The sequence below is a fragment of the Vombatus ursinus genome, unplaced genomic scaffold (genome assembly GCF_900497805.2).
Source record: "Vombatus ursinus unplaced genomic scaffold, bare-nosed wombat genome assembly UNPS02000749.1, whole genome shotgun sequence".
Taxonomy (NCBI): Eukaryota; Metazoa; Chordata; class Mammalia; order Diprotodontia; family Vombatidae; genus Vombatus; species Vombatus ursinus.
Genome location: NW_020940527.1, coordinates 27634322 through 27659940, shown reverse-complemented (window position 1 = coordinate 27659940; position 25619 = coordinate 27634322). Strand labels below are relative to the sequence as shown.

The window sequence follows — 25619 nt, the reverse complement described above, 5'->3', positions numbered from 1 at the left end:
GGAGCTTATATTCTACAAGACTGTTGCTGTTGTTTGTCCTTTGTTCTTGAAGGGGACCAATGACATCCAGAAGGTGATGTCGTGACTTGCAAGTGAATTGCATTCAAGTGAGGCAGGGCTATGCAGAGCCACCAGCCTCACTCTCTCTTCTGGTGCCATCTGCGTCCAGTGGCAAGATATAGATCAGGACAACTGGGGGGATATGTATTAATAGACAAGTCAACACAAAACAAATACAAAGTGAAGGGGGATGGGCACTAATAAAGCACTTAGTAGTGATTGGTTGGCAAAGAGAACCAAAATGACATCACTATCTTGGGGGTCAATGTATGTTATTTAGTACTGAGTGCTTGATAGATGCTTGTTGAATGACTAACTGACAAGTGGGGCAAAAGGAACGGCCTTTTGAAAGAGATGTCACTTGACCTGCCACCAAGGCAGACTGAGGTGGCCTGAGAATAGGAGTCCCAAGTTAGTTATCTTTATCTAGTCTCAGGTCTAGGGATCTCATTTACCGGTGGTAATTTGCCGTGGTGTAGGGTGGGTGAGGGAGGTTGGGATCCCAGGATTAGTAGCTAACAGAACTCTTCTTTGTGTTGGGGGTCCAGGATGGAGAGTAGCATCCTGGCGGACAAAGTCCTGGAAGCTGTGAAACAGAGCCTCACTTCTTACCCTTTTGATTTCCAAGGGGCCAGGATCATCACTGGCCAGGAAGAAGGTGCCTATGGCTGGATTACCATTAACTACTTGTTAGGCAAATTCAACCAGGTAATATCGATCCTCTAGGATGTGTGGGAGTGGCTGCCTGGATGCCAGCACAGTTGTGTCCAGGGAAGTACATTGGCGGTGTCACCAGCACTTCTGGTTCCAGTGCTAAGAGTGTGTGATTATACTGGCACCTTTGGCCCCAGCTTAATGCCCCGCACACAGTAAATGCCAAATAAATGCTCGTTGATTGATATGTAAATATGAGTCTGAGATTTCAGAGTGAAATCTTTCTCAAAGAACTAAAGATATCTGCCCCTTATGAGGAAATTGCTTTTTGAGTGATTAGTGTCACGTATTAGCCTTTACTGAAGTCCTCTTTTGATACCACACTCTGGTGTAGCAGGATGCTCGAAGGTGAGGCTGGTAGAAGATGCTAGCAAATTACCAAGGCTTCATGTAGGGACCTGGCAAAGGATTTTGGCTGAGGACCAGCCTCCCTTGCAAAGGACTGTCATCTGAGGACCAGCCTAGCTAAGTTCAAGGAGGGTTATCAGCAGGCAAGCCAAGGAAGGATAGAGTTTTGGGGCTGTAACATCTCTCCAAGACCCTCTACTGAGGCACAGAGGAGTTGCAATCTGTTTCAGTGGAAGGAGAACCCCCACTGATGAAACCAAAGATCTCTGAAGCACTGACCTAATGGGAGAGCACTGTAGAATGGAAAATCTCTGGGCTTGTGTCCCTAATGTTTACTGGGAACCCCTCTTTTTAGACCATTGATTTTGGCATGGACTCCATCCCTCTTCCAAGGCTATGCCTAGCCTTGCCCCTGGACCCCTGCTCCTTTTCTTCCTGTCCCTGAATCTAGGAAGGGGTGTGTCACAGGGCATATGGTAGGTGCGGAGACATCCACTCTTACCTATAGTAGCATAATAAGCTTCATCTCTTTTAGACTGTCAGCTGGCTCAGATTTCTGCCCAGAAGAGAAGGTCCCCAGGAAACCTCTGGGGCCTTGGACCTTGGAGGAGCCTCTACACAAATAACTTTTGTGCCCCTTAATGACCAGATTGAGTCCCAAGGCAACTCCCTGCACTTCCGTCTCTACGGCAAGAGCTACGATGTGTATACACACAGCTTCCTGTGTTATGGGAAGGATCAAGCTCTCCGGCTAAAACTGGTCAGCAACATTCAGGCAAGTCTAACTGATTCCAGATCCTGCCTCCCCCACATCGGCAAGCATGACCTCACATCCTGTTTTCTCTGCCTCACACACTATCATGACTGAGGTTGGGCTCAGAAATACTCCCCCCCACCCCTCGCCTCCCCAAAGACACAATTTTTGGCAAGTTATCTGACAAAATTTGGTGGACCCTAATTTTGACAGTTGTTTATTCACAGCATCCCCTCCTCTTACACCTCCCACATCCAACACATTTCTTCAGTATATCAAAGATTTAGAGCTAGAAAGGGACCATGGGGACTATTCACTCTATTCCCCCTCATTTTACAGATGAGGAAATTAAGGCCCAGCAAGGTGAAGAAGGAGGCAGCTTGACAGCTCAGTGGATAGAGCATGGGCCTAGAGTCAGGAAGACCTCAGTTCAAATCTGGCCTCAGACACTTACTATCTGTGTGACCCTGGGCAAGTCACCTGACCCTGTTTGCCTCAGTTTCCTCATCTGTAAAATGAACTGGAGAAGGAAATGGAAAACCACTCCAGTATCTTTGCCAAGAAATCCCCATAGACAATAAGGTCCAGGGGTCACAAAGAGTAGAACTTGACTGAACAACCATAACAATGCGAAGCGATTTGCACAAAGAAAGTAAATAGCCAAGCCAGGATTCAAACAAAGGCCTGTCCATTTCAAAGCCAGTGTCCTACCTCTCTCATAAAATATCTCCAGCCATAATTTTCAAACTCTAATCCAGGAAACTAGTTTTCAAACCATTTCCCAGGAGACCACTTCTTACTGCTATAAGACTACCAATGAAAATAGCTTGGCAGGAGGTGATATGCCCTGAGGAGGGTAATTGTGGCTTTTTCCTGCTATGGGTCACATGGCCATTAAGAAGCAGGCAGAGTTGTTATGAGTTTTTGTCATTCTTTGTTAGGAGTTTTTATCTTCATTTCATAAATACAACAAAAAGAAGATTGTTATAAAAAGCCTGGTAATGAGAAACATTTTAGCAAAAGCCACAGTTTGAGTAGACCAGTTGACCTTCAAAATTCCATATCCAAATACTTTCTGTATATAAAGACACCACAAGCAAGACCTGCTGGGCTAGCTCCCAATCATCTTTTCTTTTCACTACAAAGAAAAGCCTCGCTCTCCTCAGCCCCTCTCTTCCAGGCCCTGACCCTGGTTTTTCACTTTTACCTTTATAACTGTGGGTACTTCCACCAAATGAACTCAGGATCCCCCAAGCTTTAGAATCATAGGATTATCATTTTAGGGTTGGAAGGGACCTTAAAAGCCATAAAGTCCTACAGATCAAGGAATGGAGGCACAGAGGTCCCAGATAGTGAAATGGCAGCTAGGTGGCGTCATAGGGGATAGAACAATGGCCCAAGAGTCAGGAAGACTCATTTTACTGAGTTCAAATCTGTTCTCAGACACATAGGAGCTGCGTGACCCTGGAGAAGTCACTTCTCCCATTTGCCTCAGTTTCTTTATCTGTGAAATGAGCTGGAGAAGGAAATTGCAAACCATTACAGTATCTTTGCCAAGATAACTCCAAATGGGGTCACCGAGAGTTGGACCCAAATGAAACAACTGAACAATAACAAAAGGTGGTAAGGAAAACAGCTGGGTTTTGAACTCAGGTATTCAGACTCCAAAAGTCAAGCTCTTTCCCTTGTACCATGGGGCAAAAGCTTAGAAATTTTAGCTGAAACTCTGCCATAAGCCTTTGCCCTTAAAGTCATTTAAGTCAAGCTTGTAGTGAGCCCAAAGTATTACTAGGAACACTTTCAATCTGGTTGTCTAGATAGCCCAAGAATGGTATTTTTTTAACATTTGTGACAAACTCCAGATCACACTACTGACATGTTATACAACTTCCCAGAGAAATTATCTCTTTATCTTTGACAGTCCTACTGTGTCTCATTTTTTTTGACACCTCTCTTATGCTCTAATTTTCTTTCTTTCTTTCTTTCTTTCTTTTTTTTTTTTGGTGAGGTAATCGTGGTTAAGTGACTTGCCCAGGGTCACACAGCTAGTAAGTGTCATGTGTCTGAGACTGGATTTGAACTCATGTCCTCATCACTCCAAGGCCAGAGCTCTATCCATTATGCTCTAATTTTCAAAAAATGTTTTATTATTGCTTTAAAAAAACAAAGCCTTATTATAATTTTTGAGTACCATCCTTGTTGGTCTAGATGACTTTTAAGGTTCCTTACAACCCAAATGGAACTTTCTCTTATGACAAAGGAGAACAGTTAAGCAAAAACAAACTGCCATATTGATGAAGACTAATAGCATATGCCTCATTCCACACCTGTAGTCGACCACCTCTCTCCCAAGAGGAGGCAAATGTGCAGCCCTCTGAAGTAAACATTGGTTAATGCATTGATCTGAGTTACTATGTCTTTGGGATTGTTTTCCTTTACATTATTGTGGTCCTTGATGTGCATATTATTTTGCCTTGGTTCTGTTTACTTTGCTCTACATCAGTTCAAATCCTTCCCAAGTTTCTCTGAGTTCTTCATTGTTATTGTTCAGTCATTCAGTCATGTCGTACTCTTTTCATGACCCCATAGACCATAGCATGCCAATACTGTCCATGGGCTTTTCCTGGCAAAGATATTAGAGTGGTTTGCCATTTCCTTCTCTAGTGGATTAAGGCAAACAGAAGTTAAGTGACTTGCCCAAGGTCACACTGCTAGTAAGAGCTGAAGCAGATTTGAATTCAGGTCTTCCTGATTCCAGATCCAGTGCTCTATCTACTAAGAATTCTTCATAGTCATCATTTATTACAGTGCAATAATATTATATTACAATCATACACTATAATTTGTTCAGCCATTCCCAATTGATAGACACCCACCTTGTTTCCAGTTTCTGGTGCTGTGCTAGATTTGTGATTTCACTGTTGTGGAGAACTCCCAGTGAGGAAACTCCCTCTAGCAGAGCAGAGCTGCAATTTAATTGACTCTACAGTCCTCCTGCCTAGGGCTCTAAGAGCCTAAGAATTGCCTGGGTCCAAACAAATAACTTGTAGTCCTTGAATAGGTCTTCCTGACATTTTAACTAGCTTTCTGTCTACTATGCTGTGCTTTCATCCTTCTATTTTGTTGTTGCCACAGAAAACAAAAATTAAAAAAAAAACAAGGCTGTAACAGTTGAGCATTCTTACATACTTATGTTCCATTTTTGCAGTTTGGTTATTTGTGTGTGTAACTCCCCTACTAGATTATAAGGTCCTTTAAAGTCTGTCTTACTTATCTTTGAATCTCAGAAGCACTACTATGTGCATATTAAGCACCTACTAAATACTCAATATGTTTGAATGGATAAATGAATGTATTATATCAATGAATGAATATACTATGCCAATTCTGCTTAGACAGGGTGTAAGAAGCAAGGAGGACATTAGTAACAGCCCTAAGTCCTGATCTTACAAAAACAAACCTAAAATGTATGTTGTGAGATCATGTTGCGGCTCCTTCCCTTCCCATGGCCTTGCAGGTCATGGATTTCCGTATTTTCTCATGTAGGATGCAGAGAATGGACTCCTAAGGGATCCATGCTTCCACCCTGGCTATGAAAAGGATATGAACATAAGTGAGTTCTTCAACACACCCTGCATCACAAAGGATGAGAAATCATTTCCATTTCGCAGACTTCAAATACAGGGTACTGGAAACTACTCGGCATGCCTGCAGAGCATTCAGAATATCTTCAACACCACCTATTGTCCTTACTCAAGGTGTTCTTTCAATGGAGTTTTCCTGCCATTCTTACGTGGAGATTTTGGGGTAAGTAGAGGAAATGATTTGGCATATCAGATCTCAGTTTTTAAGAAAGTGGAAATGAATGCCATGACTGAATGCTTCTCTTGAGGTGTAATCACTGACTTTGAAACTCCCAAGAAGACTTTATTTCATTTCAACATTGGGCAGGAGACATTTGGTCATGGTCTGAATTAAGGCTGTTTTTCTTAACTGTGGAGAATATAGGAGCTCTACATTTCATGGATTCATAGCCTTTTAGACTAAAATCTTTCCCTTGTTGAGGATAAGCAGCTGATTGGCATTCAAGCTTTGTGACCTCACATTTGCTGACCATTGTTGGTGGCAGTGATAGGAAGCCAGACCAATCTGCTGCAGTAGTTTTGATGGGACAGCTTCAAGGGAGCAAGAAAGTATCACCCTTTGAGTTCATACCCCCTTCCTACTTATCCAGGAAACTGATTACCAAGAATGGGACAGCCAGGAAAACCAGCATTTTTTAAGTGCTTGCTATATGGTAGGTACTATGCTAAATGGCAAAGATGTTAATACAAGCAAAAAGACAGTCCTTGCTTTCTGGGACCTTGCATTCTAGTGGAGAAAGATGATACATAAAAGGGAGCTGAAAGGGGGGGACAGGAAAGGAAGAAGTTACTCGTCTTGGGAGAGGAAATGAAAATTTATGGCATTGATAAAAGAAAGACTGAGAAGGGAGGATTGATATCATTCTCTCATGCCACCTGTTTTTTCTTAGGATTAGGACCTGATGGTAGGCAATCGTTTTTGCTGCTAGGGGTGTTCTGGCTCTGTTAAATGACCCTAAAGGAGGAGGAGAAAGAAAGCACTTCTAGTCAGCCTTCAAATGGAATATTACAATAAAAAGTTTAGCCCAGAAACTGTAGATTCCCTCACTGGTTTTGCTATCACTTGGTTATCCCCACCTTTAGGGTTTCCCTTTCAAGATTTCATAGTCTTTTCCTATGTTTCTGTAGTGGCCTTTTCAAGCAAAAAATCCTCCAATCGATTGGTTAGAATGCACTATTTTACCATACTGTGATAGAATCTTGGGGTACAGTTTGTATACCAAAAAAAAAAATACAAAATAAGTCTCACATTACTCTCCTTAGCTTGACACAGGTTTTCATGGGTCAGGATTCCAGACATGTTTCCCGTTTCTTGTGCTTGATTTCTCCCCTCAGGTTCAATGTCAGAGCCATTTGTCTCAGCTTCTAAGGTCACCATAAAAGCAAGACCCCAAGTTTATGCTCAGGCCCAGGGTGAAATTTCTCATCTCTTAGTCATCCAAACACCATCTAAGTAATTCCTAATGATTCTCCTTATTTTCCTGAATCAGACTATCTTCTCTGAGCATAAAGCTCATTAAACCACTCTAGCTCTAAAAGCATTTTCCTCCTTCCCCTTCCCAAAACTTTCTCAAATTAGCTCCAATTTCTTCACAACTCTCCCCTCCCTACCCACCATCCCAGTATCATACATCTAGGTTCCATTTTATCACCTTGTTCTCCTCCCATCCCAGTATCTTTTTCTTGCATTTCAGCACCAGCATTAGCATAATTATTAGCATCTCCAAAATCCAACTACATTCAAATTATTCTAGGCCCCATCAGCCTGAAGTTTCTTAATCCACATATGATTTTATATTCCCAGATCATTATTATTATTATTTTTTTTGCCACAGTTGTGTTTGGGACTTATGACCTCATTCTCCAGATGTAAATAGAGTCTCAAAGGCTGTCACTGTTTCTGTCATTTTGATTAAATAGTTCTCTTGGGCTGCTGGACTGAATCCTATTTTGTAGGCAAATTAGAAACATCTCAAGAAAGGAGGGAATAAGTGATTGAGCATCTGCAGGGATGAGATAATGAGATAATTTTAAAATTATTTTTAATGACATCTGTGAATACTATGTTAACAGCACAACTAGGAAAGCAGAATTGACTAGAACATTGTGAGGAAGGATAAATCAAAAATCAAGTTCAAAGACTTCTTAATGAGATTTATTAGAATGATGAACAATGTTCCCTAAGGAGATTGAGGAAATCACCATTGTTTATTTAGACTATGTAAAACAAAACAAGGCAGATTTCTAAAGAATAGACCCAAAGGTATGCAGGCTCCTAGACTAGGGAAAAAAGAAATTGGGTATCTCATCAGTTTCTAGGATTCTGGATTTGGGCATGGTTTCAAAATTGCACAGTAAGAAACTAGAAGCTATTTCTAGAGAACTAGGGTGGGAGAGGAGGAGAAAAAGAAAGCAAAGAGGGAGTGAGGGGTAACTCCAAAATGGACAAGTGAGAGAGATTTATATAGATGGATAAATGCATCTACCATATTATTCTGGCTAGGTAGTTCAAGAATTTCAGATTTCATTGACTTGTTTTGAACTGGAATGTTTCTAGTACCACCAAACAATTCCTTTTAGGCAGGTTGGGATGACCCCCAAATTCTGTGTTTGTTGTCTGAGCTATGGAAACCTGGCAACCAATTTATCCAAGGATGATCAGACCCGGTGAAGACTGATTTCTATTATCTAAACTCACACAGACCTAATTAGTACCAGGAAACCAGTTTGTTAAGTCACAGAGAGACCAGTGGACGGGTTGTCATGTCAATAGTCAAGTTTATTTTCTTATTGGCAGGGAAATCTCTGTAGGTTTAACCAAGAATATTTCTTGGTCGATAAGGAATCACAAATATAACAGCTTAGATGGAAAGGTGTTATTGATTAGTGGAAAGTGTTGGACATAGAGTGAGCAGACACTTGACTTCCAATCTGCCTCTGACACTGATTAGTGACCCAGGGCAAGTCAGATAATCTTACTGGGTAAAAGCTATAGAATCTGTAAAATGAGGATAATAATGTTGTATTACTTATTTTCCAACTCTTTTTTTTCTCCTCTAGACTCCATGAAGACCTCCAGTCTTCTGTTTGTACTTGTGATTATACATTATTTCAACATATTCATCATTTCATAGCAGGTTATAACTTCTAAGTTTACAATTAATTATTAAGAATCATATTGGAGTTATGAATGCCTTTGGAGAGGCATGTTCATTTACTACTAGGACACTGTTTCCTAAATTGTACTTTAAGCAATATGAATAGGGGTTTGATGAAAATTTTGGCTTTAGTATTATTTCTCCTTTGAAATAGTAAATGGAATTATGCATGTATCAAAAATATTCCTTTGTAATCTTTCAATGTGAACATTGGTTTAATTATTTCTATTTTGTTCTGAAATTTCCCCAAGTCTCTTTTATCCCAGGGAAATTCTGTACCCCCAGAGCTCCCAGAATTGCCTGTATAGCTTCTGTCAAAACATTTCAAACTCTCCAGTGTTCAGTGGTCTAATTGGAGATAACCTTAATTCATAGTTTTCAGTTAAAGAAGGCAAGTCTTTCCTTAGCTGGGTGTCTTATTCTTTTTCTTACTATGTGTAAAGAAACTACTAATAGTAATAGCTAGTGCTTTAATGCTTATAAATCACTTTATAAATATTATCTCATTTTAACCTCACAACAACTATGGAAGAAGCTAACTGCTACTATTATCCCCATTTTATGAAAAGGAAATGGAGGTAGATAGAAGTTAAGCGACTGGCCCAGGGTCCCCCAGCTAGTAAGTGTCTGAGGCTGTAATTGAACTCAGGTCTTCCTGACTCTAGCTTCAGCTCTCTCTGTGCAGTATACCTCCACTATAGATAGGAAAGCACTTGTAGCTATACTTAAGACCCAGACCCATCTGTTGAATTTTTTTTTTACTCAATGCCTGCTATGACTGGACCAGACAGCTATTAAGGTCTAATTAAAAATTATCATACTCTTATCCCAGCCCCTCTTGCCAGCTCTATATGCTTCTATTCCTGGATGGAAAGTCCTTTCTAATTTCACTACTAGCAAGGAATTCTGTCTTAGCTAAGCTTTGTATCTGTGACCCAGGACCTAACATACAGCTCTGCACACAGTAGGCACCACTGGTTTCCTTCAAAGCACAGTTCAGGAACCACCTTATGCAGGAGACCTTTTCTTATTCTGCCCAACCTGGCCCTCAATTATTTTCACTTTCTCTCTCTTAAAATTACTTTATATTTACTTGTGTAACATCCTCCAACCAATGCAACCTGTTTGAGAATGGGGGACTCTTTTTCTGCTAGCCTTTACATGCCAAGGCACAAACACAGGGCCTTCCATGTAGTAGGAGATCAATATTTGTTGAAGTAAATTGAATCAAATGTTCATTCAACACAACTGTTCCCCAGGTCTTGATTCCTGACTCACTTCTCATCCTACTCAAGACCCCTGATAACTTTATTTATTTTTTATTCTTTTCCCTGACAATTTTAAAATGCCATATGTACAATATACTTGTAGTAATTACCACATATGGCTTACAAAGAAAGGGTCATTTCATCATATTTTGCCTCTTAGATTCTGGGGGTCTGGATCACTTTGGAGGCCTGTAGCTTTTCGTTTACTGAATAAAGTCTTTGAGATTTCTTGCCAATAGGAGGTTTTATAATTCTATTCACTACGCCTTCATTTTTTTACCGTAGGAGGACAGTGCTCTTTTGAGGAAGACAGGAAATAAGACTTGATGCCCTGTGACCTTCTCAAATTTTGGATTGGGCATTCATTGTGTCTGAGCCTCTGAGGCGTGAGAATTTTTCTTTGATGGGCGTGTTAAACTATGTTAATCCTCTCTCTCTCTCTCTCTCTCTCTCTCTCTCTCTCTCTCTCTCTCTCAGGCTTTTTCTGCTTTTTATTTTGTGATGGACTTCCTGAACTTGACAGACTCTTCTCTGGAAAGTGTGATGACCAAAATGCAAACTTTCTGCTCCCAGCCCTGGGATGAGGTAAGTGACATATTTCTGCATTGAGGTAAGATTTGCAAAGTGCTTTACATATATTATGTCATTCGATCTTCACAACAAACCCATGAAATTGTACAGGTATCATTATTCTCATTTTATAGAGAGGAAACTGAGGCAGGTTAAGTGACTTGCCCAGGGTCTCATAGCTAGCAATAATGATTTTATAGACGATCTAGGCAATCAGACGACCATTTCATAGTCACAGAATATTAGAGCTAGAAGAGATCTTTGACATCTTCTAGTCCAGAGGTCAGCAAACTACAGCCAGGCAGCTGCTGATTTTTACATTTTTAAATATAATCAAACTTTATTTAAAAAATGTAAGAAAGCTAGAACTGGAGTCAGCATACCTTCCCCTCACCCACTGTCCCCTAATGCTTCAAGAACTAGCTGGTCTGGAGACTTGTATCACTCATAGCCTAATCTCATAGTTCATGTTAAGAAAAAGAGACCTGGGGCCTAGCCCTGACAGATTATAGAAAACACCCCATCTACAATGGCCAAAGCCGCTGGTGTGAGTATTAAGGGAGAGTCTGTAGTATACCATAAGTAGACTACGTTTTGATTGCTAACCTGCTGGGACCTGGGCATAGGGCTTTTGTCCTTCCATGGATGCAAGAGTTGGTGGCTTTCACCTTTTCCATTGAGGATATCTATGGAATTTGGACTTAATGCCTCGCTCTATAGCTGGGGTTCCCAACCTGTTTTGGTTCCCATACCCTTCAAGTTTGAGTAAATGTTCCTGTAACCCCTCTGCAAAATGAGTGGAAATAAATTCTAGAGTTTACCATGCATGTGCATATAATAGATAAAATCATTAATTTCAGTAGGATAATATATTTATCAATTATCCCTTGCACCCACTTAATAAGCTTCTTGTACCCCATGAGATACATATACTCCAGTTTGGGAGCCCCTGCCCTAAAGACAATACTAGATTATCTGGGAAAATGGAGGAAAGCATAGATGAGTAAAGTCTGTGGAAAGTAAAAACATCTCGCTTTCCAACCTTTCTCTCACTAGACTTTCTACTAGAGCTGCCAAAATGTGGCAGAGTGGAATTTGAGTTTCACCTGCTTTGATATCACATTGAACTGGGTCAGGATTCTCTCATTGCTGGGAATTCCAGGTCCTTGTCTTTCTGGAGAGGTGAATAGTAACAAGGTCACAAATGCCCAATACAACCAACTCTCAACTCTAAACACGTATGAATTGTCTATACCTTTGGCTTCTCTTACTCTTGATGGCTCCTTTTTTGGGGGGGGGCAATTAGGGTTAAGTGACTTGCCCACAGCCACACAGCTAGTAAGTGTCAAGTGTCTGTTCTGAGGTCAGATTTGAACTCAGGTCCTCCTGACTCCCGGGCTGGTACTCTATCCACTGTGCCACCTAGTTGCCCCTATGATGACTCCTTTTCTTTTGGCCATTTCTATGCCTAATAAATTCCTTACTTACTAATAATAGTAGGTAAAGGAGATCAAAGACAGGTACAACAAATCTAATTTTGCTACTTTTTAATACCTTTAGCAAAAAAAAAAAATCTGGTGAAAGAAGAGGTTAAAAAGTGCATTTGTGGGGCAGCTAGGTGGCCCACTGGATAGAGCACTGGCCCAGAAGTCAGGAGGACCCGAGTTCAAATCCGGCCTCAGACCAACACTTGACACTTACTAGCTCTGTGACCCTGGGCAAGTCACTTAACCCCAATTGCCTAAAAAAAAAAAAGTTTGCATTTTCAGTTGATTCCATTGGTCCATGTTCTCCTTTGTCCTGCACAATCTAGTATGCGGTAGGGTGAGGCAATAATTCTAGACTCCACAAAGAGATATCCTCAATAGAGAAGGCCCAAGGTATGTACTTTTGAACCAATGGAAAAATCATAGTCTCACTTCCACTTCTCATTGAGAATAAGACCATAGATTTAGAGCTGAAAGAAACAATTAGACCTAGTTCAGGGGTTCTTAACTTGGGGGCCACAGACCTCAAAGAGTCTGTGGGTAGATTTCAGGATTGTTTATGACCTTGGATAGGAAAAAAAATTATTTCGATATATTTGATTTCCTTTGCAATCCTTGTATTTATTTTACTCATTTAAAAACATTATTCTGAGGAGGGGTCCATAGACTTACCAAACTGCCAAAGGGGTCCATGGTACAAAAATGGTTACAAACCCTTGATCTAGTCTAGATCACCCTCAATAGCTCAGCCTTCTGCCCTTCTCAAAGTTGGGCTTAGGGACTTTGAACCTGTTTCATTTGGAGACTGCAATCACTCTTGATCAGCTCTATAATTGGAAACTAGGTCTCTTGACAGGTGTATATTGTAGTCAAATAAAGTTAAAAATCTTTTTTTTTCCTTTCAAAGGTGAAAGCACGATTTCCTAATATCAAAGTGAAGTACCTCAGTGAATATTGCTTCTCTGGGACCTACATTCTTGCCCTCCTACAGCTAGGATATGGATTCACTGAGGATAACTGGAAAAATATCCAGTTTATGGGCAAGGTAACCACTGTGTATATATGGGGAGAGAGAGATTGGGGGAAGGTATGCTACAGTCAGAGTCTCAGGGGCATGAAAGTGGATGTCTTTTCTTGTGCATCACCCTCATTATGGTTTGGCCCATTCTATTTAATTAACCTTTTTTTTGTCTATTTGACTGTGTTTTGTTTTATTTTTAATCTAAGCAAATAAGTAATGTGTGTGTGTGTGTGTGTGTGTGTGTGTATAAAAAACTCTTCCTAGGTTTTCCCTCCCACAAACTGTCTGTATTGTGACCTGAGCAGGATCACTCAACCAGTGAGTGAACATTTATTAAGCACTTACTATGTGCCGGGCACTGTACTGAGGATGTGAAGCACTAGGGATACAAAAAGAAGCAAAGGACAGTAGCAACCCTCAAGGAAGTTACAATCTGATGAGATAAGGAAAGTCATAAACATTTATTAAGGTCTTATGTACTTTGTGCCTGGTATCCAGAAGTACTTTACAGATACTATTTCATTTGATCTTCACAACAATCCTGGGAAGTGGGTGACATTATCATCCTCATTTTATAGTTGAGGAAAGTGAGGCAGAAGAAGGTTAAATGATTTATTTGCCCAGGGTCAAACAAACAATAAGTGTCTAAGGCTGGATTTGAACTCAGGTCTTCCCAACTCCAGGTCTAGTGTTCTGTACACTATGGTACCATCTAGCTGCCACCTTCCCTTTGTCAAATGCTTCATGGTTCTGTAAAAGCACTTTCAGAATCACATTGGGGGCTTACAGCAAACCTAATAAATAGGTAAGGCATGTATGATTATTTTCATTTTACAGATTAGAAAACTGAGATTCAGTCATAGCTTGGCAGCATTAGGACTTGAAACTAAGTCTCCTGATTCCCAATCCTTTTAAAGGCCTTCACAATCTGGTTCCAACCTACCTTTCAGGTTTTTTATAGCTAACTCTTCATGGACATTCCAGCCAGATTTGCCACCTTATTGTTCCTAGAACATCCTAGGTGCCTTATCCCCCATGCCTGGAATGTACTTCCTCATCCCCTCCATCTATTAGAATTTCTTTTTGCTGTTCATTTGATAAGCCATGTCTAATTCTTTTGACCCCACGAACCACATAGCATTCCAGGCCCTTCTATCCTCCATTATCTCCCAAAGTCTGTCCAAGCTCATGTTCATTGTTTCTATGAAACGATCTATCCATCTCATTCTCTGCCATCTCTTTTTCCTTTTGCCTTCAATCTTTCCTAACATCAGGATCTTTTTTAGGAAGTCCTATCTTCTTATTGTGTGGCCAAAGTATTTAAGCTTTGGCTTCAATTTGGCTTTCCACTAAATGGCCAGAATTAATTTCTTTAAGTTTTGACTGATTTGATCTCCTTGCTGTTTAAGGGACTCTCAAAAGTCTTCTCCAGCCTCCCTCCAAACTCAGCTCAAATGCCCCTTCCAATAGGAAGCTTATGATCCTCCTAAGTTGCTGGTGTCCTTTTAATCTATGTTGTTTTTATTTTTCTGTGTCCATGTTGCTCCCTAATGGAATATAAGCTCATTGAGGACAGGAAATATTCCGCTTTTGTCTTTATATCTTCGATCCCACACACAGTGGGAGGAACTCAAGAAATATTTTGTTGAATGAATTGTCACAGCACCTTTTAGCAATATTGCTTTCCAAATTAGCCAATGCAGTCATTCATGGAAAAGTACAGCTTTTAAAAGGCAAATACATTATCCAAGATAAAAATTAAAGCCAAATAACAAATGCTGGAAAGAAAGTCTTTCATTCAAATTCTCAGTTGTTGTTGCTTAAGATTGGGTTGTTGTTTGTATGTTGTTTTGTTTTGTTTTGTTGGTGGGAGGGGAAGGAGAAACAAAAACTCTTTACATAAATAGCTACTTAAGAGTTAAAAATGAATAGTTACTTCATCACAGGAATATTGAAGGTTTGATGTTTGACTCACAGAGGGTTTGGTAGCCCTGTTACTTCTGTACATTGCATGTATCTAAAATCTCCAAACATCTGGGAAAGAGTTTTTTTGTGCTTTCACAGAGACACATATCCTTCTCCCCTTTGGCTTTTGTTCTGACTCTGATCATGTTAATATTATAAACTCTATCCTTAGATACAGTACACCACCCCATCCCCACTCATCCAACAACTCTAGAATGAGGCTGAGTGTACCTTCTCAACAGACTATAAACTGGTTGTCCAAGGGTTAGCAAGTCTTGATCTAACTTACATTAGACACTAGGTGGTCACAGGTAAATATGTCCAGGACTATCAAGGTCCTTGAGGGACCTTGATACTGGACAAGCATTTATTAAGTGCTTACCGAGTGCCAGGCATTGTGCTAAGTGTTAGGAATACAAATACAAGTAGAAAGAAAGACAGCCACTGCCCTGAAGGCGCTTACATTTTAATGGAGGAGCCAACACATAAAAGGAAACTGGAAAAGGAGGGGTTGGGGAGATAGGGAATGGAGGGGACCTGGCAGAGAAAGTCTGGAATGCAGCTTGAAGAATACAGAGGTCATGCACCCCAAACCAAGAATGCAAGTTTAGGGTTTGATCTCCATTCTCCTGAGAGACTAATGAGAAAGTCAGTATTCTGAATTGCTACTCAGATTCACTGGGGTCATTAAGTCCTAATTCTTACTTTCTGATCCCTTGTTACTAATTCACTTGCTTTAAATCAGTTCAAATATAAAATTCATAAACTTAGAAAATATTACTGGGACCATGTTTCCTAAATAGTCTCTTCCTCGGGGCCCATACATACAGTAGTTATTTAAAAATTAATGCTTATTGAATGGATGAATGAATGGCCTATGGCTAAGTATGAATGTGGATAAGGTTGTTGAATGATCAGTACAGAAGGTGGGTGGTGTTTTATTGGTTTTGTTTTTAATCAAACCTTGAATAACAAAATTTCCATCCTGCCTAACCCCTCCCCCTCTTTCTGTCTACAGATTAGTGGAAGTGATGCCGGATGGACTTTGGGTTACATGCTGAACTTGACCAACATGATCCCAGCAGAGCAGCCTTTGTATCCGCCTCTCTCCCATTCGACCTACATCTTCCTCATGGTCCTCTTCTCACTGGTCCTGGCAGCTGTGTTCTTCATCGGCTGGCTTCTCTTTCAAAAGCCTTCATGCCTTCAGAAAGGAGCTGTATAGCAAGTCATTTTAAGCTCTGCAGGGTAGAGTACGACAGAAACACTTACAAGGAGGACTTCTCTCCCTCCTGCAGCTTCATGCTGCACTCCTTCCTCGGGGTCAGTCTTTACCAGCACACATCTTCCCTTGACTTCTGCTGCACAATTTTTCTCAGGAGGGTTTCTTGCTATCCGGGTCCCATGCTTCATGGCAGAAATTCAGCATCTCCTTGTCATTCTTTCTTTTTTCACCTTCTTTCTCCTGTGTGTTTTGTGCTTTTGTGGGTCACAAGGATTTGCCATTTTTTCAGAACTTTGCATTCATTTGGAAGAGAAGAGATGATGAAGCTACAAATCAGCCACAGTTGCCAGTGAAGGCCAATGGGGCTACATGGGGAGGCTGGAATGGCTGGACAATACCTTATCTCAGGAATTGCTTGAGTTCCTTGGGATTCTCCTGCCTCCCATTTGTGAAGAGCAGATGGTGCCTCTGTATGGAGCAGAGTCAAATGGGCTCTGTAGGAAAAGTCCTTAGACTAGGCCAATATTGGCTAGGGCCAAAGAGTATCACATGGTCATCTTCTGTGGTAGTTTGACAATGCTTACCTCAGTACCATACTGTGTCATCGCTGAGATTTGAGCTCCTGGGGGCAGCCCCATCTCTGCCAGTGCAGAGTTTATTCTTAGAGCTGCTAAACATACAGACATACCAGTCCTAGGGCACATATCATGGCAGGTTTGTGTGTATGTATGTCAAGATTAAAGATATCTTTTCAACTCAGGGTTGGGAGTAGCACATCTTAATGCTGTAGCAGGCCTTAGCATGGGGAGAGTCATCCTAGCTTTGGACGAAAGTGGAAAAATCTATGTATCAGCTGTATAGCAGAGATTCTCAGACTTTTCCGTCTCAGGACTCCTTTACACTCTTAAAAATTATTAAGAACCATGCCCCACTCCCCAAAGACTTTTTGTTTCTGTGGGTTAAATCTGCTGATGTTTAAAACCACATTAGAAATCAAAATGTCAGTATTATTATAAATATAGTTCTGACCTCACAGACTCCTAGACTCCTTGGGGTCCCCAGACCATACTTTGAGAACTGCTGCTATGGAGCAACAGGTCATTAGGTTGTCACGACAATCTGCAGTAAGGTTAATTAATATACTTCAAGAAACAGTGATGCAGCCCTTGCCTTCGGACTTATTTCCTTTTGTAGGAGATGCATGTGTTGTTGTTAATTCTGGGTGGGGTGGGGGAAGGGAGGAGGATGAAGAATCCCTGTGCCACCTACCTCCATGAACTGTTATAAGCATTGCCTCATAGGCAAGAATAATGGTGCATGACTTTGACCTTGTTCCAAGATCTCTGACTTATCCTTCAGTGGGCTCTTCATTGAGTTGGTGTCCCTTTTCCCCAAGAACAACAGATCTGCTTTTCAGTATGTCCAAAGAGTATAAACCTGTGAGGAGGGAACCATGTTCTCTTCTATTGTTATCCCCAGCTGAACCTCCTTGACCTCAAGCAAGAGTCAGATGCCAAATCTGGACGTTTTAATCTTCTCTTACGACAAAGCAATTAATCAGTGATGAGAATCCCCCTTATTCCTGTTTGCCTTCTTCCCTAAATCTTCTGAACAAAAACTGAGTCCTCTGGATCACTGAGTTCAAGTATGAAAAACATATAAACATTCACTCCAAGCCTATGAGACAACAGTTCCTTATGTTTATGTCATACTTTGTTATCATGAAGTACTGCATTATCTTACTTGAGCTCCAGAACAACTTTGTGCAGGTATTATTTGTCCCATTTTACAGATGAAAAACTAAAGCTCAGAGAGTTTAAATGCATCCAGGTCACGCAGCTAGCCTGTGGCAAAATTGGGATTCAAACCCAGGTCTTCTGACTCCAAGTCTAGTGCTCTTCTGCTCTATCTCACTCATTTTATGGGGGAATATCATGTAGCTGCCACCTTTAAACAGTATTTGATAATGACAGCGAGAAAAAAAAAGAGAGGCTAAGTAAACACTTCTTAGCATCTCACTTCTAAATCCCTTGACCAACTCAATGCATTCCAAAGTCAATTTCTGACAACAGTGAGCGTTATCACACTTTTCGGTCACCATGAAATTCAGGGGACTAGCTACTAGTCTCTACATCTCAGAAAAACGATGGAAGGAATTAGGCCAAGGTTCTGCTCGGTCCAAGTACCACACTAGAATCAGGTTAACATACAGGGGTAGGTCAGGGCAGATAAATCTTTTGATATCAGACTTCTATCATCACTCATTACAGCTAGTTGCAATTCTTTCCAGAGCCTCAAGTCGAGAGAATGCTCTGTAATTTGGCAATCCCATTCCTTAAAACGGTAGAGAGTGAAGATGGGAGGAAACAGTGGGCTGTACGTGTGAGTGACTTTTTTTTTTCCATTATGGATCACAAAAGAAAAATCGTAGTGATCTATATATCACCATAAAACCATATAATTAGTGTAGGGTGTTTTTTTTTTTCAGAGAAATAGAAAAGAATTCAACTGATATGCTTTTAATATTAAGAATAGAATATACACAGGAATTTATAATAAATAATAAAAAGTAAATATCATTTCCATATTGTGGGTTATGAGAAAGCTAGCCTAGGAATGGCAAAGAAGGTTAAGAGACATTCAGGGCAAGAAAAGACAGAGGTAGAGTAATACACTTGGGCAGAGAGAAAACGTCTATTTTTCCCCCGCTTCCCCTAGTGGTGGAAGATACTTAAAGCCAAAGTTTATTTTTGCAACCACAAGTATTATAATGTAGTTTCCATTGGACATTTATTGCATTTGAGGTTTGAAGTAGTTTTTAACTAGGATTTTAATATTTCAGCTAAGAATTTTTGTTCAATATTCAGGTTTTGCTGCCCTTTAAGTGAGGATAAGTATCAGTTATTTGGTAACAATACCTGAACAGTCTGGCAACCTCAGGAATATATACATATGCTTATATACATATATACACACACATATATAGTAATCTTAGTTCTGAGGTAAGACAAAGAAAACAGATGTTAGTTTTTTAATAATCAATTACTTAAATTATAAGTAAAAATTAAATTAAACTGATGAACAATTATTCAAATCAGTACTATATATTAAGCACCTGCTATGTTCAAAGCACTGTGCTAGACACTGGGGGGAAGACAAATAATGAAAAACAGTCCTCAGACTCAAAGAATTTCTCTAGACAAAGAGAGACAGGGGAAGGAAAATGCACTGTCTTCTTAGAGCAAAATACATAAAATAATGAAATTATAGTCTATTAAATGCCATTCTCAGCTAGCTTAAAGACACAGTTGTTTGCTATATTTAATGAGTTCCAAAAAATGCTACATTAGAAATCAGCCTAGTCAACCTTTGAACCTCAACTGTCATTAGCATTGCAATATGACAGTAACTCATTGTTAGCTGTGAAATTGTTTATGCCAGTTAATGTCCTATTAATAGACCTAATTTAGAAGTATATTCTTTCTAATTAAAGATTTACTTTTCTTGCTTGGGGCTATTTTCTTCCCTGAAGAGTCTCTTTACATGCTCAGTGAGGACACCCCCTTTAGCTCATGTGGCCTCATATTTTAAACTGACAGAATTTCTTAAAGACTTATCTACCCATTTTCTTTCTCGTTTATGCATGTGGTGCCCTGTATAATCCAAAAAACAACATTTCAGACGAAGACACAATAAAATTTAACAAAGTTGGTTTTGTCATAGGCATAAATGTGTTTAATAGTGGGAGAAATGGTGGCCAAAAGACATTTCATTTTTGCATATCTATAATAGGCTGGATCTAAGTACACGGACTACAGGTCCCAAAGCCCACTTTGTAAAATCAACATGAGCCTCTAAATCAGATGACATCATTGCTTTGACCTCATAGATTTCCTCTGAAACAAGGATGAAAAGGGCTAATTCACTATAGGCTTCCCTGAGTGGTCTCTGATCAACACGTAATTTACAGAGGTGCTGGCAGAGGAGTACCATATTTAGAAGTTTTGCAAAAGTCCTTTTCTTAAATGAACCTGATGGTAGCTAGATTGGATGTGAACATTTGTATAAACTTTCAGACTCTGTATGTGTGTGCATGCATGTGTGTGCACATGTGTTTATGCACATGCATGCATGCATGTGCATGGTCTGGTAGTGTTTAATGGTACAATAATGGCATTACTGACAGAAGTAAACAAGTTGACTCCAGGCTTTTGTATTATAAAGAGATACCCTGCAACAAAGCATCATATGAAAAGTGCTTTGACAACATCTCTTTACATCCTTGAATGAAGCCCTCTGAGAAGCTATGGTACTCCTCTTCCCTCCTATGACTTGAAATGAGGAAAAGGAAAGAGAAAGGGGGAGTGGAGAGGAAGGAAGGGAAGGGAAGAATCTGTACAGATAAGCAGGGACAGAGTGTACTGGGAACTACGCAGAGGCTTAACTATTTAGGAAATCTTACTGGAAAAAAGAGTCATGCTAAGAGAATTGTATGTAAGAAAATTGTCTAAAAATGCAGCCTCTCACCAGGGGAACCCTTGGTTATTCACTTGTTCCAAAAATGCACTGAAACTTTATGGGACAGAAAAAACATTTTAGAAGTGTCATAGCCCCCCTCTCTGTCCCCTCCAAAGGTCACTAGGTCAATCTTTTCAAACATCATTTCCCTTTTTTACTATCCTTATCTATGAAGCTATAGTGATTCCCTGTTGCGCCAAATGTAAACTCTCAGTGGTATTCAAGGCTCTCAAGAGCAGTTTACTGGATTCCTTTTTGCATCATCCATTATAGCTCATAAGGTGCTTGACAATGAATAGATAGTCTCTTCAGCAGCTGACATCTGAAAAGTGTTCCTAGTCTTTGCTTAGGAGACAGCAAGTATGAACATACAACATCCAATTATCCATCGATTGATGGAAATGCTTAAGGAAGAGGATAGGGACCATTGGAGCACATCAAAATACAGGCATGATTGTGTAAACTATACAATGACTTCTATTTGAAAATAATTGGGAGAAACGCTAGTCTCTTCAACGTGGAGAACAAGATATTTTAAGTTATTTTAATATAAAATGTAATCATGACATTGTACATCACTAAAAATGGTAAGTAAATTAGGCCTGAGTTGAATGAATGAACTCCTAAGTACAGCACATGAACAGTGATGCCTAGTTAGGTAATTTAGGCTTAAATTTCACAGATTAGATTGAATTTTGGAGATGAAAGGAAACTTAGAAATGATCTAGTCCAACTCCATTCTTTTATAGGTGAGAAAATTTAGACCGTTGACCCATATCACTCATCTAATTGGTACACAGTTGGGCCTATAATCAATGTCTCCTAACTCATGAGGCTTTTTTTTAGGTGAGTTATATAGGGAAATATAGGCCACCTTCAGTGCTTTTCCTACAAAAATACAATTTCATATTAAGAAGTAAGAACTTTTTTCTATTTTCCTTTTGAACACTGGAATGCATAATATTCCAGTTTTAAAAATTTATAAAAATATAAATCCCTAAATACAAATTAGCTTTTCTTGCTTCTACTTAACTGTCTTGAGTTTTTTGGGTTTTTTTCCCCTACCTCTAGACTTCACCAGCACCTTTTGAAGCCTTCTGTTCTAACTTGTTTCCAGCTGCTATTCAGGAAGTAATTATCTCTTTAACACCCCCTATATGAACACTAATTGTTCAATTTTTCTTCTGCCAAAGTAGGCTTTGCCTGCTCTTCAGGATATTTAGCCCCTTTGTGCTCTGCCTTTGCCATGTAGTTCTAGACTGTTTTTTCAAAAGAATATAAACTTCCCTGCATCCCATACTCCCTCCATCCAGGTAAATTGCTCTTCCATTTAATAATATGGCTTCTAATAATACTATTAATGCTACTAACACTGTTAACAATGACATAAATGGTAACTGACTTTTCTGTACCACTATAAAATCTGCAAACAACATATAAATCTTTCTCCTCTGACAAGGTTAGAGCCACCCAGGAAAACATCATATGTGAAATCAGGTTACACATGTTTCCTCACAGGGAACAAATTTGTAATGAGAAAGGTTTTGCTAATTGTGTTTTCATAAAGAAAAGTTACTAGTAGACTTCAAGACAAGAAGTCAAGACTATGACACTAGCTTCCTGATGATGGGACACGCACACTCTAATGACCTGGGGGCACCTCAGTTGTGTCTTGGAGCACTGGGTTTTGTCTCTACCCATTACTTTGCTTTCTGTCCTCAATTCAAGGCAATGACAATCCTGTCATGTCACTTGGTGTACTGTTATAACATCTAGAATTGTTCTCATCATCTTTGTGTTTTGCTGCATTTGTTGTGTTAAAGCAAAACACAGAAAACTCCATATTTTGGACCAACTACTCCTGAGTAACAGGTACAAAATTGATCCTAGAATTAATGATCAGTCAGTCAATGAACATTTATTAAGCACCTACTATATGCCAGGCACTATGCTAAGCTGGAGGAATAAAAAAAAAATCAAATGGTCATTCCTGCTCTCAAGGCACAATCTAACACGGAAGACAACAAGCAAACAAATTTCAACAAACCAGTTATATCCAGAATAAATAGGAAATAAGAGAGAAAGTACTAGAATTAAGAAGGGTTGGGAAAGGCTTCCTGTAGAAGATGGGATTTAAGCTGAAACTTGAAGGAAGCCAGCAGGTGGAAATGAGGAGGGAGAACGTTTTAGGCATGGTGATGCAGGCATTAAGCATACCAACAAGCACATGCATTTGATAGAAGAAATAAAGAGAATTAGCAAAGGGAGTATATTTTTAAAAACCTTCATTTTTAGCAAGATCTAATATACTAAGAAATAATATTTTCTCTAGGCTAAAACTTTTTTCCAGGTTTTTCTTCCCTTTAGGAAAGCGGATGAAACAAAAATTAAGGTCTTTTTTAGGAAAATGAATTAAGGGTAATAGTCAAACCTAACTCTTCTCTAGATGTGATCATTATCTCTCCACCTACCCAAAGTGCTTGGCCACCATGATTCACTGAAGGGTAGTATTCTCTTTTTTTTTTTTTTCATTCAAAATTAAGATATTGATCCTAGGTTAGTTTGGCATGATTATATCCATCTTATAGATAAGGAAACAAATTGAGAGAAGTTAAGTGACTTTGGCAAACTCACATAGTGGTAGGACCAAGATCATAGGTTCATAGGTTTTAGGGTTATAAATTTCAAGCCAAAAGGGACCTTAGCAATCGTGTAGTCATGTAGTAACAACTCTGCCATTTTTTGGATGAAGGCAGTGAGGTCTAAAGATACTTGCTGAGTCATAGACTTAGATGGGAACAAGATGCCAAACTTGGTTTCTGTGACACCAATTCCAGGGTTTTTTCACACCAATCTACTAACTCAACAATGGATACCACCCTATCTTTCTCTCTGTTTACCTTCCTTATTTCTGGCTCATTTCCCCCATTTCTTTCCATGCTTTGTTTTTCTGGCGGCCACATCCAGGTTTCAGATCCACCATATTCCAGACTCTCTACATGGGAATGAATGACATCTTGGCAACCTGGCTAACACAGTGCCATGAACATCTTAGTTATGTCTTTATTATCTGGTCAGTGGGAAAACAGCAGTTCTGAATCTACATTCCTCTAAAAGAAAGGGCAGCTGGGGCAGAGAACTAAACAGTTGGATTTTGGCATAAAAGCAATGCCTCACCAGATCAAAATATTACTGCTTCCAGAACTACAGGACATCAGAACTGGAAGAGACCTTAGAAACCATGGAGTCCAAGCCCCTCAGGAAACAGAGTCAGCCAGGTGGTATGATAGAGAGCTGAGCCTCTTAGCTTCCCCTCTATTACCTGGAGCTTAGAAGGGTAAAGTGGGTAAGTGGCAGAAATGACAAAAATTCAGGTCCCCAAACACCTAGTTCATTGATCTTTCCAGTATACTATGCTTGGAGCCAACGATAAACAGAAATTCTAATATAGAAATAATGCTCTAAAATTCAACTATGCCACTAGTTAACCACATCCCATTTTGTTTCTGTTTGGTTCACTCTCATCTTTGGCTCTTAATAATTCCTAGGCCAAGGATCTAAATGGAAACTGGAGCCACAAACTGTGGCTTCAGAAGGCCACCAATTGAATAGAATCACCAAAACTGCCGAATCTCAAAGTTGGAAGGGATCATGTAATTCAATCTATCCCTGAACAGGAATCCCCTCTAACAAGTGAGACCATCCATCATCCTCTGCTTGAAGAACCTCAGTGATGAGGAACCTCCTGATAGAGCCTTTTCTACTGCAAGGGAGAGGGGCAGGAGAAAGAACTGAAAGTTGCATCTTTGCCACTTCCATTTACTGCTTTGAGTTCTGCCTTCTGTACTCAAGAAGAACAAATACAATTCTTTTTTCCCATACTGTGTCATGTGTAATTTTTTTCTTCCAGACATCTGTTAAATATTTGTCAACATATTCCTGCTCTGAGGTCACTAGTTTGGGAAATTTGGTGGATGGTAATGCTCTTGAAAGGAGTAGGGAAATTTCAGGGATGGGTGGGTTCTGGGAGAAAGATGATAAACTGAGTTTGAGGTGTGTCAAACATAAGACAGGAAGTCTGGGAAATCCAAAGATGTCCAAAAGGGAGTTGGTAATGCAGTTCAGGATATCAGGAGAAATATTTGGGCTGGAGATAAGGATTTGGGAGCCATGTAATCTATGTAGAGACGACAACCACAGAGGAGTTGAAGAGGGCACCAATAGAGAATACAGCATGAGCCTTGAGATGCCTGTGAATAAGGGACAGGAGATGGTTACTGAACCAGCCAAGGAGCCTGAAGAAACGTAGTAAGAGGTTAGGAGAATCAGGAAAGAGCAGTATCATAGAAGCCAAGGGAGGAGAAAATTCCCAGGAGGAGAGAGTGGTCAATAGTGTCAGATGCTGCAGAGAAGTCAAGAAAGATGAAAATTGAGGGGAAAAAACCCTATTGGATTAAAAGGTTATGAGATGGTTGGTAACTGGAGGGATTAGTTTAGACAGAAACGAGTCTATGGTTAAAAACCTGGTTATTAAGCATTGAAAAATTAGTAGGAAAGGAAATGTAGACAACGAAATAGATAACTTATTTTATGAGTTTGATAGTGAAAAGGAGGGGAGATTGCTAATAGTTTGAAACAAAGGGATCAAGTAAAAGGTTTTTTTTAAAGGATTGTGGAGACCTAGGGGCATGTTTTTAGAAAATAGGGTGGAGGTAGTAGAAAGGGAGATTGAAGATGAAAGATAAAAAGGGAATGATGTCTGTCCTGACTCCAAAGTTGACCAGTACAAAGGGAACACCTTGTCCCTTTATTCTCCTGCTGTTCACATCCTACAAATCTTCAACCCTACGTCACTGCCAGCATCTGACATTCTATGTGGGTCAAGAC

At 39.9% G+C, this 25619-nt stretch overlaps 1 protein-coding gene across 1 annotated transcript in view; it reads left to right on the top strand.

The window, feature by feature from the left end:
• ENTPD1 (ectonucleoside triphosphate diphosphohydrolase 1) overlaps positions 1-24611 on the top strand; it is a 115715-nt gene extending 91104 nt beyond the window's left edge. Inside the window, exons 5-10 of the mRNA XM_027859794.1 lie at positions 609-768; positions 1658-1897; positions 5423-5683; positions 10424-10531; positions 12911-13048; positions 16008-24611. Coding sequence (XP_027715595.1) covers positions 609-768; positions 1658-1897; positions 5423-5683; positions 10424-10531; positions 12911-13048; positions 16008-16214 — 1114 coding nt within the window. The 3' untranslated portion in view covers positions 16215-24611. The remainder of the gene's footprint in view (positions 1-608; positions 769-1657; positions 1898-5422; positions 5684-10423; positions 10532-12910; positions 13049-16007) is intronic.
• Positions 24612-25619: the final 1008 nt, after the last annotated feature.